The following is a 21,013-nucleotide window of genomic DNA, read 5'->3' as shown; positions in this document are numbered from 1 at the left end:
AATGGGGATTTTCTGTCTTGGGTTAAATTCAGGGCAGCCCAAGAATTTAAAAATAATCTTGTAAATGTTTTTTAATCATGTACCGGAAAATTTACAAAAATAAATGCAAATACGAAATGACAATTGAAAGTAGATGGTTCTATCCTCCTAGTCATCACAAGACAATATCATAATCGAAATTTCACTATTATAGTAGAGGTCCTAATCTGTATTGACTGACCATTATGTGATCAACATTGTTGCTACGGTAAAGGTAATCTTAAACTCACCTGAAGGTCATAAATCCTGAGGATCTCTGCAGGGCCTCTGCTCTCTTGGCCTTCTGCCTGTACAGGGCAATCAGTTGTGGTGTGTATCTCTCAAGCTCGCAGTAGAATTGGTTGCATAAGTTCAACATTTGTAAAGTGATGAACTCAACAAACACCTGCAAACACATAAATGTACGCAGATTAATGGTTTCCAATTTGGGCTTTGACAGAAAAACATAATGCATCAATTACTTTTTTTAAGCAGGATGGCTTACTATATGGCAAAAAGAATATAGTTTTTACCTAAGAAATGGACATGGACCACTGCATTGACAAGAAAAGAAAATGCAGGGTCATTCTGCAAATTTTTTTAATCTAACTTAAGTTTTGCTGCATCAAAATGAAAGCTTATGTGGCTAGGAATTGAGTTAGCCAATCAAATCATTTTTGGCCTGAGATACTAAATAGTTTAAGAACCATAAAGGAGTCATTCAACCATCTCATCATAAGTTTATAACAGCCTTTAACAGAGCCTACAGTGAAAAATGTTTACAGTTAATGCTGTAATACATCTACAGTTTTGATCACTGCCAATCATTTCTGAAAAAAATCTATGAGAATTTTAAATTGCTAAATATACATATTCATTATAAAATCTCACAGCCACAGCTGGACTAATGCACTTTTCTAAAAAAGTACAATATCCCCCCTACATCTCAAGTCAGGGTTAAAATGTCATTTACTCTGAAATGTTGCTGGCTCCAGTTCTAGCAATGTAGCATTTTTTACATGTTACATTACATTTAGCTGAAACATGTTACTTTACATTTAGCTGACGCTTTTATCCAAAGCGACTTACAATTGCTATATATGTCAGAGGTCGCACACCTGTGGAGCAACTAGGGGTTAAGTGTCTTGCTCAGGGACAGTGGACACACCAAAGGCAAGTGTCTTAGCCACTGTGCCATCACCACCCCATTATATCCTCAGTATGTCTGATTAGCAAGCCAGCAATTGACGTAGAAATATGCAAATTGATAACATACCTTGGATAGCTGTAGTGCCACTCAATACTCTATTTAATCCTGCGAGAGCAAATATAATATAGGGCTAATGGGAAATAAAGATTTCCCATTAGCCCAGCCCAACAAGAACATCATCAAATGTTGATTTTCTTAAAAAATACAATATTTTATAATTTATCTGACACACCAATATCAGAGCTGCTTTCGCAAGTCAGGTGATTATGGGCATGACGAAATTCCTTCAGCAGCATTCTCTACAGTCCTTAATTGGTACACAATATATGAACACCAACTTTTGATTAGTTTACAAAATAAAGGCCATGTAAACACTTCTCACAAACATGTGATATGGACAGAGATTATTGTTGTGATAAATGTATTTAGTCTTTCAGACTTAGTTATCAGTTTATTTTGTAAATCTAGCTAAATTTAATGCAATCTAATCCAATATTTCTGCAATAAACCCTCCATTCATAAATATGATTATTACCACTACTTAAAAAGTTTGAGGTAATCAGTTTCCATAAATAGTTTGAGTATTCTGAACTTATTTGGGTTTACAGTGCATGGTGAGAACTCTCTCACCCAGGATGAAACCAAGGTCCAAGAAATGTGCTGCACACGTCTTGCTGTTTTCTCTATTTTGTTGTCAGTTTGGTGTGACAAATCAAGTCCTAGTGTTTAATTTCCTTCTAATCTCATGACTTAAACACAACCAGATTTACAACTAAACACAGCCCTGCTATATTTTATTTAGACAAAATATTCATTCAGCTGTGAATAACTTGTTTACATCTTTTTCTGGGTGATTAAAAAAGAGGTTTTAACTTGACTTAACTAAAAAGCATGACACAAATTCCTCCTTTGACTGACAGATGTTTTTTCCCCCAGTGATATAATCAAATGTTTTAAGCATAATCAAAAAGTAACTGTTTGCATTGCAGATGTCGCAAGTGCTCATTTATTTTTCACAAGATTGTTGAGGTGGTTATCTTTTACATATTAATCATGTCGCTTTGACAATGTCACAGGTCAACATGGTTCTAGGGCAGACAGAGTGTGTTTACTTTAAATCAGTCAGTTGTCTAAAGCAACCTCTGTCCTGCTCACAAGGCCCAATGCAACCACTTCCCCCAGTCAAAACCCACACTGGTATATAAAAGGACAAATCTAAAATATCAGCTTCCATTCCTCCATTTCAACATGCGAGGGCTCCTCCTCTGCTGCCTTGTGGCCCTGGCCAGTAAGTTCAGCCTCATTCTTTAAGGTCACTTTCATCTTTCATTAGCTTTTGGATGTGACTCATAATCGTGCGGTTGATTCAGTTATTTTTTTATTTCTAGCGCATATTTACAATTTTAATTTATTCCTCCATCCAACAAGAACAAGACACTTATTTAAATAGGATATATATATATATATATATATATATATAGAGAGAGAGAGAGAGAGAGAGAGAGAGAGAGAGAGAGAGATATCTATATCTCTATATCTGTTCAGTCATGAGTAATCAGTATAGGTCATCTGGGCATGAATAGGAAACAATAAGGGTGACTTTAGAGGTGAGTAAGGTGCATTTATGGAGTAATGTGAATTTTAATTTTGTTTTAGTTGTCTTTATGTGTATTCACGTGGAGTTAGATTTATTTTTTTATTTTTTTTGGTTAAGTTTACATTGATAACTGAACTGTAATTTTGTATGTTAAGATTGTACTATTTCATTTTGTGTTACAATGTTTTGGGATCATGAAATGAATCAAATCAAAAATGGGCTCATATATAAGTTGCTGTGCTGACACCACTGTTTGATGTTTTTTCTTTCAGCATGTCAAAGTGTCCATTATGGTGAGGGTTTTTATCATCATCGTAAAAGAAAAAAAAAATTCATTATTAAACACCTTCCATAAAGAATAAGTGAAATGACACTTTGTTTTGGAAACATATTCCAGAGCTCAGCCTCAACCCCAAGAAAACCTACGAGTACAAATATGAGGGAGAGGTGAATTTTGGACTCGGCATGCCAAACCTTACAGAGTCTGGTGTGAGAATGAGATGCAATGTCAAAATCATTGGGGTGTCTGAACAAACATTCGTCCTTCAGGTAAGAATGACAATAGAGGGCAATAAAAAAATGTTATGTATGATTAATTATTCATTCAATTAAGTTAGCTTCAACAATCCAGTAATATACAAGACAAATGCAGACAAACACCAGTTCTTGTCCACTTCTGTTGGGTTACAAATATCACCAGTGTTTCATCTGACATGAACAGAGATGGTTATGTGAGAGAGTTTTCATGTTGACTTGTGAATGTGGTGCATGAGCAAAGAAATACATACTTATCTCCATCTCTGGTTGAAAGGTTTCAGATTTGGCGTTTGAGGAGTTCAATGGCTTCCCTGAGAAAAATGGCTTTAATGCCTCTCCAAAGCTCACCCAGCGGATTGCTGACCAGCTTGTCAAACCCTTCATGTTTGACTATGCTGGTGGACACGTTGGTGACATCCACGCCCCTGCTGAGGTTTCTGACACTGTTGTTAACATTGTGAGAGGGATACTGGGCTTCTTCCAAGTCACCGTGAAGACCACACAGAGAATCTATGCACTTGAAGAGGTAAGTCACTGCTGAGAAATTAACTAGTCATTTACTTTACACAACATCAGTAAAAATGAAATTAAAAAATGCAACAAACTATCATTTTGTCCATAGGTTGGCATCCATGGCAGGTGTCAGAGTAACTATGCTACTGAGGAAAACATGGAAACAAAGGACATGATAATCACTCAGGTTGTTGATCTCAGTGATTGCAATGAGAAAGCAGCAATGTACCGGGGAATAGCAACTGCTGTGCTCGATGAAGTCTCCAAACAGGTCTGTTTGTCTCACTGCAGATACATCTGATTCCACAGTTACAAATGAAACAGACCAATGTCAGTGATATTTTTGTTGTTTTTGTGTGTCCTCCATTCCAGAGAGGGGAATCTATCGTTTCAACAGTTAGATATGTTTACACAGTCAAACCAACAGAAGAGGGAGGTCTCATCACCAGAGCTCACGGCCTGGAGCGACAGCACTTCAGTCCCTTCAATGTGAAGGGCGGCAGTTTCAAGATGCAAGCGATGTAAGACAAGAAAATATTAGTTCATTATGCCTGCTCATTCGCAGTGTTTGTCAGCAAAACAAATCTGATGCTATAAATAACTTCTCCTGCAGGAAGGAATTGGTGTTGCTCGGTGTAAGTGACACAGCTGCAGCCGTCACGTTTGGGCCAATGGAAAGCAAGGGCAACCTTGTTCACAAGTTCTTCAGTGCAGACGCTTTTGTCCCCATTGTAATGCAGGACCTGGAGGACCCGGTAGCAAAGGTAATAATGAGATACTGCTGTTACATAAAATTCATATTTCTGAACAACATTTGCAGAAATAAGCAGGAAGCACTGTAAAATAGACTCTATCTACATTAAAATAAACACAGAAATAGCAGGAAACAATTAAATGAAATCAAATTACATTCTTCAATATTTAACATTTATTTTCTTTTTCTAAAGTCAACCAAAAAAAGGACTATCTCTTATGTGGATTAAGTGGATTCAATTTTGTGCAATCTCAAAAGCTTTACTTTCTGTTCCTCTTTACAGGCTATTGAGTTGATCATGCAACTGGCTGAAGCTAATAAATACCAGATTGACAGTGCAACAACTGAGGATACTATAAAGGTGTATCAACTTCTGCGAGTGATGCCTTATGAAGGATTAGAAGTTATGTGGAAGCAGTTCGCAGGAAATGAAGAGTACAGGTGAGTCCTTGGTTATCACACAGTGTTACTGTGGAATTAAAGGAACCCCTCCTCATTTTCAGTTTCTGCACGTAAGAGCAATTTTGATGTACTTGTACTTTGAGTATTTCCTTTTTAAGTTACTTTACTACTTAATAGTAGTGCTACAGTAATAATAAATGAATAATATAGCACATGCTACATTAGCATTACACTGACATGTTTCTCTTTTCTGCTGCCTAATGAGTACTTTTTCTTTTGATAATTAAAGTATTTTTAGTAAAATCTTGAATGCTGGACTTGTAACAGAGTATTTATTCACAGTGTATTATTTCTATTTTTACGTAAGTAAAATATCTAATATCTACTTCTTCCATTCTTCCACCACTGCTCATTTTTGGCCAGTTTTGAATACTAAAAAAGAATACCGGGATTCAACAAGTTCTTTAAAATATTAGTAATGTAACATAAATGGCAGTAAAGGCAATTTACAGCCACACAACTTTTTCTTAGGGGCCTTGAAACTGACTCTGCTGTCTTTTGCAAAACCAAATGTCTTACAGATTACATTCATCTGCAACTATTAATACTTTGAGGCAGGGCCGGCCCTGACAGTGTTGGAGCCCTAGGTGAGATTTGAAATTTGGCGCCCCCAATCCCAAAAAGTCCACCACTGTTGTTGTGGTCATCACATCAATTCTCAGGAATAGTTTAAAAAGTTCAGCAGCCAAACTCACAATTTTAGCATTACTGGTGAACAGTCGAGTCAATAATCATGGTCCATAATGAAGTGTGATCAGCCTCCACATAGCCTTGTCAACTTCCACATCATAGCCTGAATTGGAAGACCAAACCTAACCTGGGATCTGGGAATATGTCCCCCCCAGATACTGTTTTCTTGCAGTGTAGTAAATTTATGAGATAATTTTCCTGAAATGCTAGAGCATTAAAGACTTAATTTCCTGCATTCTAGTGAATATTTCTGCACCAATTTATTGTGGAAATGTCTTTATCTGTATAAAGGGAAACAATATTCAGTCGGCAGGTGACAATTCAATATATAAAAACTTAAAAGAATATAACGCAAAGGCTTTCAGGAATTGTGTAGCTATTGCTTTTAAATATGTTTCTCCTATAGATAAAATTTTCTGATTTTAATAAAATCCCCTTTTGAGTCTGTTTGGGGAAATAACCTCTTTTAATACGTGGCTCCTTTTTCACCTCAGTGATACATTAATTCATTTTAATTCAGTTATAAATGTCTGGACTTTTAAGAGCTCCTGTGTTTCAGCAGGATTTCTGCTCATGTTCAAAACTTTCTGCACAGAATCTCTCCCACATATCTGTGTTCTCTGATGAAGCTGCCTACATTACTATCTATTTGAAGTCATATACTGTGAACACAGTGAGCATGTTCAACTGCAATTTTCAGTTCAGGAAGTATTGTGAAGGTCATACTGTACAGCATAAAGTCATGTTGTAGAGCTTGGGTGGGGCATGGGTGAGTAAGCATTGCCTCAAACGTGATCTTTCACTAACCTTGACCAAATTATTTAAGTTGCTTAAACTGGACTATACCTAGAAAGTTATTAATTCAAAACATATTAGAGCATTCATTAAGCATGTCTTTGAAAGTGAGAATCCCTCACAGATATCTTTTCAAGCTTTCACTATTGTATTATAAGATGGTGAACAAAAGAGTCCAAGGCCATCTCCCAGATCGGATATTGATCCACTCAACTGAATAGCTAATTGAAGTGAACCCTCTCACTTATGGTTCAAGAAGGATTTGGCACGTAACCATTGAGTGAGACATCACTCATTAAGATTAAGGCAGTCACTGACACTTCCTTTTTCATCCTGTTCAAGTGTAATTAAACTCAACATCTGAACATGTCTGTCATGCTTTTATCTTTTAATTTTGCTGTCTTGATTTATTTCAAGGAAAATCCTTATCTTAAGCATAGCCTGAATTATCAATTTTCTCTTGCTTCACTTATTAGACGATGGTTTTTGGACATGATTACTGAGGTCAGCGACGTCAGAATCCTGAAGTTCCTGGAGGTTAGGTTTCAGGCTGGAGATGTTTCTGTGAATGAAGCTCTGGAAACCCTTGTGATTGCGATTAACCATCTGCAGGCTATTCCTGAGCTGGTTGAGATGGCTAAAGTGAGTCAACGCTAAAGATAGAGGAATTGTTTGTATACTGAAGAATTGTTCCATGCAAACTTTCTACAAAACAAGATCATGTCAAAATGTCCATTGTCTCTCTTTTGCAGACGATACTGGACATTCCCTTCTGTAAATCCAATATCTATCTGTGGAATACTGTGGTGCTTTCCTATGGCTCACTGGTGTACAAGCATTGTGCCTATTATACACCTTGTCCAGTAACTGCTGTTCAGGTAATGAAATAACTCACTTTCCTTTGATAACCATTCAAGAAAACCATTCCAAACAAAGACATGTAAAAGTATCATAAGATAATTTGGTAGATGGTGAGAACATAACTAAGTAAGCCTGGATTAATTGTCTGTATGGAAATTATAATGTAATCAATAACTATTTGTAAAAGCTGACTGCACATTTGTTGAACACCTGTACTAGCCACTGCTGGACATGGCCACTGAAAGTCTTAAGAATGGCAATGAGGCAGACATGGTCATCGCTCTGAAAGCTCTGGGGAATGCAGGTCATCCAGACAGCATTAAAACCATCATGCGTTTCCTCCCCGGAGTTGCTGCCACCCCTGTGGATCTGCCACCTCGTGTGCTGAGTGCTGCTGTGCAGTCTATGCGACTCATCGCTGCCAGAGACCCTCACAGTGTAAGAACACTACTATTTTGTGTATGGAGGAAGAAAATAAGACTGTTCAGATTCTTACACAGCTCTATGCTACTTTTTTTTGTATATAAAGCATGTTTATGGTAATTGCATAGACTGTGTCCCATAGTCAGGTTGAACATTTTTTGATAAGGTCAATGCATTCACACAAAACTATTCTTATCCTGGAAAGCATATTTAATCATTGTGGTAGGTAAGAATAATTTTTAACAATCTGCTAAAAATGGCATGTCTGATTGATGCTATTGTCACGTTATCTTTACATTGTGGGGATGCATAATCTTCCCTGTATTATATCTACAACACGGACTGTAATCTGCCTTTCAAAGGTCACCATCGGTTCAGGAAATAATAGACTGTGCTGGAACAAAAAAATTAAAATTTCCGCAGCAGGTGGTTGAATGAGCGGCCTTTCTTAACTCCAAGTTTTTATAATGCTTGTCTTTTCAGGTCCAAGACATTACCCTAAGTCTGTTCCTGCAGAAGAACCTTCCTAGTGAGATACGCATGCTGGCCTTCATGATGCTGTTTGACACTAAGCCACCAATGGCTCTGGTGTCCTTGGTGACTTCACATCTACATGAGGAAAAAGACCTCCATGTTGTTAGTTTTGCATACTCCTACTTCAGTAGTGTTGCCAGATCCAGTACTCCAGACAATCAGTTCCTGTGAGCAAAACAATGCAGTTACAATCAATGGGTGTTGTTCATTATTGTTTACATCATATTCATTTCCACTTTTCTCTCGCTTTGAGCTGTCTTTTTTTGTGTTCTCTACAATAGCTCAACTGCCTGCAATGTAGCTGTGAAAATCCTGGCCCCTAAGTTTGGACGTCTCAGTTATCACTACAGTAAAGCAATGCGCCTGGACTGGTTTGATGGTATGCTCAAATACAGATTCTTGGATTCTTGGATGTCTTTGAAACCATTATATGACAATTTGCTATTTTCCCAATACAGATGATTTCTTAATTGGTACAGCCACAGAAGTCTTCATGCTAAGAAATGCAACAAACATCTTTCCCACTGAAATCATGATGAAAGGAAAATTTTATTTCATTGGTAGAATTCTGCAGCTTCTGGAGGTACAGCAAAAACCATTACTGTTGAAACATTGAAGGTAAACGTGTGTTCCCAATCACAAATAGTAATCATCTTTTCTTTTTTTTTATGCTGAAGTTGGGTATCCGTGCTGACGGAATTATGGAGCTGCTTGACACCAACATCCCTAGATTTACAGGAGATCTTAGTTCTGGTGACTTAAAGGCTATTTCCAATGTGGTGAGTATAGACATTAAGGCAGTATCTGGCCTGTGATGTGTCAGCTTATTTGCTTTGGTGACCACTGTGCTGTCATTTTCAGCTTCAAAACTGGGAAATTCTACCCAACGATAAGCCCATCCTTTCTGCCTATACACGCGCCTCTGGACAAGAGTGGTTGTTTGCTGATTTTAACAAAGAGTTCATTGAGAACATCCTCAGGGTGAGAATTGAACAAAAAAGCCTACTATGAATGATCAGTGCCAGTTAAGTGAACAAAAACAACCATATTTCCATGCAGTGTACAAAGCCTGCTACATTACATGCTGTTCTCCTCTGATCCTACTTGCAGGCTGGCAGTCCTTCTGCAGGGAAAGAAAGTCCTGTGTGGGCTGCGATTGAGAATTTACAGAGGGGAGTATCATGGCATCGGACAAAGCCATACCTAATCTTTGAGGTTCGTTACTTCCAAGCTACCACCCTGGGTTTCCCACTGGAGATCAGCAAATATTTTGAAACCGTCAATGGGATCACTGTAAATGGTGAGGAGTCAAATCCTACAGCATACAAACGCCTTAACGTCATTTTGATTTATGACTAAAACGATTTATTTTATTTGGTGTAAACCATCATTAAAGTCATTTTTTCTTATGTAGCTAAAGCCGCAGTAAATCCACCACTGACTGAACGTCTTGGACAACTGTTCACTTCTGAAATCTCACTGGAAACTGATGGTTTTATTGGGTAAAATATTGACTGTTAATTTAATTAACAGTTAATTTAAAGAAGATATACTACTGGCATGTTAAGCAAACATCATAGGAGGCAAACCATGTCATTTGTTGGCATTAATATCATTACAGCAAACTTGCCATTGTATACTATTCATATTGTGGAGTTGGAGCTACTAAATTAATCTCTTCTTTTTTAGTTATACAAAGGATTTTTGGGTTTTCTATGGGATCAATACGGAGCTGTTCCAGTGTGGTACTGAGTTTAAGAGCAAAATGCCTGTTGCTATCCCATGGAAGTTTGCTGCCAACATCAATTTCAAAGAGAACAAGTTTGAGCTCGACTTCCCTCCATGCAAAGAAGAGTTTGAACTCTTTTCATTGAGGTATGTTTTAAGGGTGTGGGGGAAACTGTTTGAAATTGCTACTTAGCTGACTGAAAACATGAATGAATGGTTTGTCATGCACTACACTGGAGTAAGAGCCTGAAAACAGACTGTAGAAACTATGTAAAATCTAAAATTTATATTCTCTTTAAGAATTTAAATCTGGAAATTCTGAGACTTTTTATGTATAGTGTTTGTTATTCAACCCTGCTTAAATTAGAACTCTTATAATTTATGCATAAATGAGCCAAGTGTAAGAATGCTTTTTTTCCTTTCCAATCAACAGATCAAATGTGTACGCAGTCTCCAGGAACATTGAAGAGCTAGCTTTGGCTAAAAAGACTCCAATGATTCCCAACGCTGCTGCCTCCAATGATGAAGTTCTGAGGCCTCATCCAGATCAGGTACAGTCAACACTATTAAGAGATAGGTTAAAGTTAAACTAAGAATTACTGAACTGAAAGCATATTAATATCTTCGCGATTGTTCCAATTCAAAAGATCCTGACCCCAAACACATGGCATCCAAAAGCCAAAATGTGTACAGAGAGTAACATTTATGGAGTCGGTCTCTGTGTGGAATCTGAGTTAAGGAGAGAGTATTATGATGAACAATACCCCCTATACTATTTCCTGGGATATACCAACATGGCAGTCAAAGTAGTCCCAGGTAAGCAGAAGTACAACCCATTACACCATACAGTACTGTGCAATCTAAAACAACATCATGAACTTACATATGGCCTCAAAAATCTAACAAATATTCAGGTTCAGGCACACATCCTGAGTCACACTACTAAACTTACATGAGATACAACACTGAATGAATTGAGTGAATTTGCAAACACCACAGCTACAGTTGGTACACTGTTGTTATGACCCTGGCTCTCAGGCCGCAACAAAGAAGGATGATGCCACTCAGGTTCAACAGAAACCAACATAAATTTATTCAAAACAACAGAAAACAAAAGGACAACGTGGTGGAGCAGTGTGGAAACACAGAAACCAGCCCTGGCGTCTGGGCAGGCAGGTCTAAATAGGGGCTCACTGACCAGGTGTTTCCAATCTCCTTGATTGCCCTCCTAAGGGAAACACACAGACACCACACAGCACACGGGTCCACACCAAGACCTCTCGGGGCCGTCACACTGTAACCCACTATTACAGACCTAAAGACAAGCCCACCCATGCTGCTTCAGTATACATTTGTCGGATAAATAACTCCATCTTTGCTCCATGCAGTTTTGATATGATTAACTATATATATATATATATATAAAATAGTATATTGAACTGCTGGTTATGAGCTGTCAATTTAGGGCATTAAAGATTTGAGGTTTGCTTTCTTGAGTTACTGTCTGTATAAACTACCCCTGAGTGCCTGAATTCCTGTTGGTTTGAACATTCTGACACAACCAAGCTGCAACAAAATAGGAAGATATCAGCATCAGAGTTCAGTATGCTGCTACTTTTAATCTTCAGAGTACATCATGCTGATAAGCAGTGTGTTACTGCCCTCTCTGGTTTAATGTCTCAAATCGGTTGCACCTTTGAACAGGCGTGGTCAGAAGTATGCTCTGTTGCACTTATAACCAAACCACAACAGTAACAGTAATGTCACATTGTACTGACACACCCTGGAGTACAGTTTTAAGGGGTGTTAAGTTACTCTTTAATTTTTGTTTTTAATAATTAATTCAACCTTTTGCTAACGAAGCCTGTGCATTTAATTAGTCCAGGCAAACAAAGCTGTTGACAAAATCCACTTTGAGGTTAATGCTGGCCGGAGCCAACATCCTATGAGCGCACGGCAACTGCTTGAGACTCTGAGGAGGCTTTCCAAGGTATTTGGCTACCCTTGCAAAGATAATATCTCTGCACCTGTTCTGGGTTTTTATCCATTCACATTCTCCTGTTGCTTAATTGTGTTTACAGAAAGCCACCCAGCGAGTACGTGTGTCCTCTGATTCAGCCTCAAGCGTCAGAGAGAGATCTAATCACAGCCATCATGACAATATAATGGAAGTATGCTAAACAAGCTCCACAGAGTGACCCAAAATGTGTTTCACTGCAATATATAGGCAGTTTGTACTGAGCAATGTCTTCATGTGAAATGTTTCAGCCATGCTTATGATTTATGATTCCACCAGCACCACAAAAAAAATGGTTCATGATTGCAGCTTTGTGTGTGCATAAAAACACATGAAGTGATATTCATCTGAAAAATACAGTATATACAGTTTGACTCTTACAGTCCCAAGTCCCATCGACCTCTACACCCACAAGATTTTACCCACAACCACACTGATGCACATTCACATAGTCCACAAATTACATAAGGTGATCATTACTCTGCACATATTGAACATGATGGACATAAATCTATTACAGTCTAATGGACTGCTCGCTGTCTCATTCAATAGAGCGGGGCCTCAACACCTGAAGCTGTAGCCAATATCAAAGCCTTTGCTTTGAGTGGCAACCAGAAGCCAGAGGGTTACGATGCGGTCATCTACTACACGCCCGAGGCAAACACTCGGAGCACCCAACTGATTGTGTCCCAGGTTGGGGAAGACACCAACTGGAAGATGTGTGTTGACACCACTGTGAATTCCAATGTGGAGGCAAAGGTAGATATAAACTCAGGAAGAGAAGATGGGAAATGTATTTTTATTCTTAACTGGATGTATTAAATGCAAGTAATTTAAACAATAATACTGTTATTAGCTATTGCTATTATCTATTATTATTACTACAATATCTTGATTGCTAGCTTTGTCATTTAAAAACCTTTCAAACATTAACTACCATCATCACTCTCAATTTTTCCTTTCTTAGTATGGACAAATACTGTATATTCCTTCAGCAAAGTCATCACTATTATGTGTGTATATTCTCTACCTTATTTATGTGAAGGTTCCATTTAAATGCCTGACATGTAGGAACATTTATGTTGACAAACATGACTAGTGTTAAAATCTCACTATACACAATGCCATTCTCATAGCATTACAGTAATGGTTGTCTACGTACTGTCTTCTACATTTTTCACTGCTGTTGTTTTCAGCTAAAATGCTCTAAAACAAATATACACTCTGCTCAGCATCAAATGGCAGAAAGACACAGTTAGCGACTAGCTGGTGGACAACAAATTCTCCATAACAACATAAAAGGTGATGACATGTCACTTTGCAGCACTGACTTAACATGATGCATGCTGGACTTCACATAAGGCATGCTGGTTGTCTGACTTCCTCCGGCGCTGCAAAACGTCACCATGTGACATGACATTAAAACATAAAAACCTGAGAACCCGAGTCCGGCGACCTCAGTTTCTTTTCTCCGGCTGCACAAAGCTGGAACCACCTTTTGTTGTTGGATCAGTCATTGTTCTATGCTTAAAGTAAACTCACACACTGTAGGTATAATGTGTCCGACTTGACGGCAGTGCTTTATACCCCTTGATGTAATTCAAAACGTATAATGTAAAATAAGCAGGAAAGAAGTTTATATCCAGCTGTAACTCTGTTCAAATACACTGTCCACAAATACACTGTGTGATGGTTACATTTCTGCATTAAAAATCATACTTAGGGTCTTGGGTTTTTTTTCAGTATTTTATTATATTGCATATTGCATACCAAGACTTATGCCGAGTGTTTTTTGTTTAGATACTCCCTTCTTGATCTCTTCTGTTTGGTCTAGGCACACATTAGATGGGGGGCTGAATGTCAGTCCTATGAAATGTCAATGAGAGGTGCTACTGCACATTTCTCTGGTTCCAGGCCAGTGTTCACAGCCAAAGCCCACTGGACCAGGATCCCAGAAACCATGGCAGAGATGGGCAGAAGGTGAGCCTCAGTAGAATAAAAATGCAATTTGTATCAAGGGAAGAAAAAGGTGGATGACTTAGATTTATAGTTTGAAGTGATTTACTTTGCCTTACATAGCACGTTGGAAAAATTTTCTCTGTTTGCGATTATTACACTGGCATTCGTGGTTTAATGAGTGTTTTACCTTTTCCAGAATGGAAAGCTACATCCCAGGCATGGCTTTCTTCCTTGGCTTCTCCGAGAAACATGAGAGAAATGCCCAGCAGGAGGTTTCTGCAACAGTTGTTGCCGCATCAGCAGACAGCGTCAATGTGAAGATTGAGTTCCCCGGGGTATTGGAGGAAACATTCACTACCTACATTTTTATGCAAAACATATAAATCCTTGCATTGTATATAACTAATCGTGACTGCTGTATTTAACTTGTCATTTTTTCTGTGATGTCATTAGTGTACAGTCTACGGCCAGGCTTTTCCAGTTCCACTGCCACCTGCCAGTTCTGAGTTCACAACATCAGAAATACAACAATAGACAGCTTTGGACACGCATAAGAACACGTAAGCTACATAAACCAGTTTGATGAAGCTTAATTGAAGGTTCATACACATTTTCTTAGTCTTTTTGAATAGTGTGTATGTTTAAGTGTGTGTGTGTCTGTGTGGCAGTGGATAATTTAGACAGATTTCTATGCACAGCAAATGAGCAAAAACAAGCAAAGAGCTTTTTTCTTTTTCTTGATTTATAAAATCTGTTTTGTGCTGCAGAAAGACAACAAAGCCCAGATGCCTCTTTTCACAGTGATAACACTGCAACCAAAATCCCACCACCGTGATGATTCGAAGAAACATTGTGTAAATTCATGCAGTCCTAAAACATTGTATCTTCATAATACTGGATTTACCAAAAACTGTTTCAGTTTTGTTTTGATTCTGTCTGTATAAATCCTTGTTCCTCCAAACATTGTGTAAGGTCTGCGTATTCTATGATTATAATGCAGAGTAAGCTGTTTTTCCCTTACCTTTTTTCTTCCCTTAACATTAAATGAATCTCCATTGAGGTCAGTTTCTGCTTGTTAATGGAAGATTAAGATTAAGGAGCTGGATTATAGTCACAGTAGACCTTTCAATGATAAATTAGAACCAAATTATTGATATATGATGCTATAGTAACTGAGGAATAAAATTTGCTCATTAATAAATATCAGACAATATTGTAGACAAAGATCAGCATTACTGATGAAATCCATGCAACTTCTGAAAAAATGTCAGAGCAAGTCATAAAATCGCTGTTTGTAAATTAAAAGTGTCAGCCTTGCCTGATGCAAACTTTTCAGAGCTCTTTGCTTTTGTTCAAAAAAGAAAGCAATTATAATTGCATTATATTTGCCAAGTCTGTACAATATCTAAGAGAAGGAGTGGAAACTGGTGAAGCGGATATCACAATCCAAATAGCTGGCAGGTTCGCCTACTCCACCAGCCGTGTTGGCAAACAGTCTTTGTTAACAGGTCCTGTTATACTCTAAATATCCCATTTGCTTGTGAAAATACTAACCTAAACTGTTGTGGGTGAGTTTTGGATTCAGAAAACCATTTTTGGAGAGTTTCTACTGAACGAAGACGGATGTTTACACAGTCTGCTGTGTTGTTTGGTCAACTGACCCAACAGGGCCCCTTTTCAGAAAGCGGGATTAGTGAAAATTCTGAGTTTTTTGAGCCTGAGATGAGGGAAACTCTGGGTTTTCTGTTTCAGAGAGCGAGATCAGATAAATCCTTGATCAGTAACTCCGTAACTGGTGCCACAGGATAAGTTGAACAAATAGGCCTAAATGTTGTTTAAAAGTGAGTTATAAATTATTACATGCTGATATGCTGAATATGTCTTGACAGCATTAATAAAATATGAAATGAGCAAGATTTTATTAATGTAAAATAGATGTCTGCAACTTTACACTGAGTTTGAACCTAGACACATTTTCCACTGCAAAAAAACGTTAATAGGCTAACCTACTGGGTGTGACTGTGACTTTACAATCACAGGTTTATGAGTAACTACAGCTTATTAAATACAGCCTTCCTATTTAAAATTGAATGTAATGGCCTATATATCCAGCACTTCCATTCATTAAGGAAATTCCAGTCTGGTAAATGATAAAGTACTAAAAAGTACTAATGTTAACATATTGAACCTTCCTCCACTCCTGCGTTTTAGAGCCTATCATGGTCCGCGTTGGCATGCATTCATATTTCTAGCTCCGATTAAAATGGAGGCTCTGCCTTTTTTTACCTGTTGCCATGGAGAATTGTATCAGAGCTCCATTGATGATAGCTTTTTTTTCATCCCCATGCACGCACTTCCATCAGGCTCAACATACCCAGAGTTGGTTGAACTAATTCTGAGCTGCTGTTCTGAAACCGAAAATTCAGAGTTTCCCACCTCAGGCTCAATCAACTCAGAGCTCAGGGTTAAGCTCAGAGTTTGTTAAGCCTGCTTTCTGAAATGGGGCCCACGACTATTTGCAGATATCAGTACCAAATGTCACCATGCGTGCCCTTAAAGCCTAGTTCACACTACACGCTTTTAAGCCCCCAATAAGCATTGGACATATGTCTTATCTATGAGAAGCCGCCTAGGCCAAAATTCAATACTTTGCTGCACATACATACTGTCATGCACATACGTACATACATACTGTCATTTGTAAGTATGCATGTATCCGCAAGTTGAGTATTTATGTATGCACAAGGTTAGTATGCATCTATGCGCGAGGTAAAGTATGTATATATACGCAAACTGTCATTGCAGCGGGTCTGGGGATTATGGGGACATGATGACATTCTTTTTATATTTTGGGTACAAAGTATATTACACTGGTCACAATAAAAAGGGGCAGAGCTCCACACACAACAAGAAACAAACGTACACAGTACATTACCTGAAACACATACAGCAAGAAAGGAAAAACCTCCCCATAACACCCACAAAAAGAAACGAACACCCACAATAAAAAGGGGAGAAACCCTACCCCCAAACCCATAAAACAAAAGACAACCCAAAACCCCTGTACACACACAAACTAACCCCCACACTCAAACCCATAAAACAAAAGACAACCCAAAACGTCTGTACACACATGAATTAACCCCCACACTCAAACCCATAAAACAAATGACAACCCAAAACCCCTGCACACACACAAACCAACCCCCAAACCAATAATCACAAAAAAAGAAAAAAACACACCCCTGTACACACATAACCAACCCCCACACCAATAAACATAAAAAAGTAAAACCCAAACTCCTGTACACACCCAAGACCCACAGTCAGTCTCCCATCCCTGAACCTACCCCAGGATGATCCTCAGACACCAGACCAAAGGATCAAAAGACCCCTACCCCAACGCCTTGTTAGTCCCAGAGAGAGACCCATAGGGACCCTTCCCATGTCGCGCCGCTCGGTTCCTCCGCAGGCTGGGTTTGGAGGAGGACTGCTGCCATACAGCAGCCAAGGCAAAAATGACCATGTCAAAGTCCTCTTCTGACTCAGCACCCTGAGCAGCCCTCGGCCCAAGACCAGGGTCCGAGGGGACGGACAGTTCCACAGTGGGGGCTCACCTTCCTCTGACTCAGCACCATGCAGCGCCGCCACAGCGCACATAGACACCAGGTCCAGGCTAGACCCTAGCACAGGCGAGGGGAGGAGCTCCAGAGCCCCCCTGGAACCAGAGGTCGCAGGAACCTCGCCCCCGAAGGCGAGACCCAGGCTGCCGAGCCACCTTCACCCACCTTACTCGACGTCTGTCTAAACACCACCCTTTTCCAGTACAACGCAGGATTCCACAGACAGAAGCATGGCTGTGCCATGGGTTCACCGGTATCCCCGATTGTGGTGAACATCTACATGGAAGAAGTGGAGAGCAAAGCCCTCAGTTCCTTCAGAGGAACAGCACCGAGCCACTGCTACAGGTATGTCGACAACACCTGGGTCAAAATTAAAAGCCAGGAAGTGCAAGCCTTCACAGAACACATCAACTCTGTGGACAGCAACATTTGGCCTTCTTGGACTGCGCTGTACACATTGAAGAGGACAGGAGCCTGCAAACTGGTGTTTACAGAAAACCCAAACACACAGACCAATACCTACTCTTCGATTCCCACCACCCACTGGAGCATAAGCTAGGGGTCATGAGAACACTGCACCACAGAGCGGAAAACATACCAACAAGTTCCCAAGCCAGAGAGAAGGAACAGAAACACCTGAAGGGGGCACTTACAGCCTGTGGATACCCTAAATGGACCTTTGTAAAAACAGCCACAAGATCCAGGAAGAACAAAACTACAGGGATGAGGAAAAGAATGTCAAACACAACAACATTGTGATTCCATGTCTGGAGTATCAGAGAAACTCAGGAGGATTTTCAACAAACACAACATCCCTGTGTTATTTAAACCCCAAAACACGCTAAGACAGATGCTGGTACACCCCAAAGGCCAAAGTACTAGTTTTAGATGTTTGCCAGATTATTATCTGGAGAAGTGCAGTGTTTCCTCAGTTCATAGAACAACCACCAGGCTCCCCACCTGGCACCCTTAAGATGCCAAAATCAAAATTAAAATATGAAGTCACTTGTCCAAGTCATTTTGTAACATAAGTATGACTTCAGAGACTGGCCTTAGGAACAGTTTTGGGACACCATCTTTGACAATTTTCACCTCAATCTGTCTAACCTTTCTATCGTACTAAGTGGTCTGGAGTTGACTAGAGCTGTGACCTCAGCCATGAAGGTTAGTAGTAAATACAGGCCAGCGTTGCGCGCACCCGCGCCCCCCACCGCGTGCGCGCTTAAATCGGGAGAGGCGGATGATGCGGATGGGGGGGGGGCACAAAACAGTCCCTTAAGAACCCTATGAAATTCATGATATTACAATTACATATATACAACTAAATTAATTAAAGTATAGTGTATTAAAATCCTTATGCACATCACAAACATTAAGAACCCTATGAAATTCATGATATTAGTCATCTGTATACAAATAAATTAAAGTATGGCGTATTATAATCCTAAGTAATTTTTAACAAAGCTCCCGTCGCGCTATGCCTCAACGGATGTCTGAGGGACGGCCTTTAAAGCTGATAGGCTAAGGTCCTCAAATTCCACTGGAAGCCACGAGAAACTTACTCACTCTGGTGTTTTGCTGGCAAAATCTTGATTATTAGCTAGTAAACAAAATACTTCAGATGTGATACGTAAAAAACAAATGTTTCAAATGCATGCATGGTTATTTTTCGTTCGCATTCCTCCTGAGTAGTGACGTCACTGACCGAAGGGGGACCCGCACAAGACGGGGTGAGCCCTGGATTCCCCCGTTTGAAAAGAGAGTAAACCAAATGTTACACAAACAGTTGTGGTGTCCGAACGATAATCCTGCGATGATGTGTTGAGAAGAAATCCGCTTGACACTGTTCTTGATTATAAAAGTTTATTATATCAAAGAATTCAGCATCAATTACAAGCTCTGCAGCAGCTTGGAGAGTGACCCAGCCCGATAACCACTCTGTCTCTCTGTACATTGAACACAGCTTATATAGGACATGTTTAGGTATCTGCTAAAGACCATATAAGGGCACAGTCCCTTCATACACACTAATCTCTACTCCCCCTACCACTGGGTCAGAGGTCAAATTCCATAGGAGGGTTCACTCTTTGCACACCCATCAATCATTACTTCCCCTTAAGGGTTCACTGAGCCTCTCTCCAGCTGCTAGAGTATTATTTTAAACTGTAATGGTCAAATGCACATATGTTATACACCACACAGTCTACGCACTTAACAACGATGGCGATGAGTTAAAAGAAATAGCCCATAACTTGTTGTAAACAACAATGAAATAGGCTAGTGTTATTTTTCGGTCGTTTTAAACTTTCGGTAACAAAAACGATTCAAATGTGTGAGTGATTATTTATCGTTCTTGTTTTAAACTGATTATGCATGAGGATACCAAAACATAAGACTCTCGAGGAGAAGTGACGTCAATCGATATGCATATTATTACGGGGTTGATCCGCTCCATAGCTTTGATGGGTGCAAGAATAGGATACGTCCCCCACATCATATAGACAGGTTTTCTAGCGATCCATCGTTAATGTGTTGTGTATGATTTCTGCAAAGTTTTTCATGGAGGGAGAGAGTAATGCGCCCATCAACCTGTTGAAAGCAGGTGCCTGTCGGCTTGCGCTGAAAGAGCAAATCTTGAATATAGAAAACCTAACATCCGTCTGATCAACATAAGATCAGACACGGGGTAGATCAGTTTTTATCTTTGATAGGGGTGTTGATTTTGTAATTAATATGATTCCTGGTTAAACGGTCCAAAACCTTTGAGGTGTTCTTTTGCAGAAACAGAATCTCCGCTTGTGTTTATTATCCTCAGTCATGGTTCTTCTTGTGCGCCGCATATTATCCTAAATTATGTTGGGTTTTTTTTGTTTGTTTTAATTTTATATAGCGAACTTCAGGGAGAATCAATCAAACAAGTGTCTGATTATTTAGAAAGGCTTTAGGCTTTAAGCCTATACTACTCAGAGGTACTATTTCCATATATTTACACAGTTGTAGGACTATTCACTTCAAACAGTTTCATCCTTCTGCCGTGTGAGTCGCCATTTCTCATTTCTCCTGTTTATGTGCGTACACATGGTTCAGAGTTCACCCTATCTACTATCCTAACAATAGGAGACAATTTTAAGTATCTTGAGAAATAAAAAGGCTTTCGAACTAAAAAATAAAACATTAGTCATAAGACTTCAAGTTGTATACACAATACACAGAGTTTTTCCTGATCTGAGGACTTTACCATACCATGGCTGTTAGGGAGACTGATGGTTTTGATTTTAGACTACAACATCCT

The 21,013-nt window shown here is 39.2% G+C and overlaps 1 protein-coding gene across 1 annotated transcript; it reads left to right on the top strand.

Annotated features, from left to right (window-relative positions):
* Positions 1 to 2,476: 2,476 nt before the first annotated feature.
* Positions 2,477 to 15,435, top strand: vtg3 (vitellogenin 3, phosvitinless). Its single transcript, XM_046049847.1, has 28 exons — positions 2,477 to 2,516; positions 3,098 to 3,118; positions 3,223 to 3,374; positions 3,637 to 3,888; positions 3,985 to 4,146; positions 4,248 to 4,396; positions 4,489 to 4,639; positions 4,913 to 5,070; positions 7,053 to 7,218; positions 7,329 to 7,454; positions 7,657 to 7,875; positions 8,344 to 8,561; positions 8,676 to 8,773; positions 8,853 to 8,977; positions 9,072 to 9,173; positions 9,256 to 9,375; positions 9,505 to 9,694; positions 9,809 to 9,896; positions 10,084 to 10,269; positions 10,556 to 10,708; positions 10,802 to 10,938; positions 12,003 to 12,112; positions 12,204 to 12,293; positions 12,692 to 12,898; positions 13,974 to 14,119; positions 14,295 to 14,433; positions 14,552 to 14,658; positions 14,866 to 15,435. The coding sequence occupies exons 1-27, from the start codon at positions 2,477 to 2,479 to the stop codon at positions 14,630 to 14,632; spliced, it is 3,786 nt and encodes a 1,261-aa protein (XP_045905803.1). The 3' UTR covers positions 14,633 to 14,658; positions 14,866 to 15,435.
* Positions 15,436 to 21,013: the final 5,578 nt, after the last annotated feature.

Source organism: Micropterus dolomieu, linkage group LG05 (assembly GCF_021292245.1).
Source record: "Micropterus dolomieu isolate WLL.071019.BEF.003 ecotype Adirondacks linkage group LG05, ASM2129224v1, whole genome shotgun sequence".
Lineage (NCBI taxonomy): Eukaryota > Metazoa > Chordata > Actinopteri > Centrarchiformes > Centrarchidae > Micropterus > Micropterus dolomieu.
Note: the sequence above shows the minus strand (reverse complement) of the source record. Positions and strands in the feature narration are given on the sequence as shown.

What these genes read in the sequence shown, in the direction of transcription:
- vtg3 (XM_046049847.1), top strand. Translation starts at nt 2,477, where the DNA reads ATGCGAGGGCTCCTCCTCTGCTGCCTTGTGGCCCTGGCCA. An exon ending in GCGCCTGGACTGGTTTGATG is followed by an intron (nt 8,774 to 8,852) that starts GTATGCTCAAAT and finishes TTCCCAATACAG; the next exon opens with ATGATTTCTTAATTGGTACA. An exon ending in TTTGAACTCTTTTCATTGAG is followed by an intron (nt 10,270 to 10,555) that starts GTATGTTTTAAG and finishes TCCAATCAACAG; the next exon opens with ATCAAATGTGTACGCAGTCT.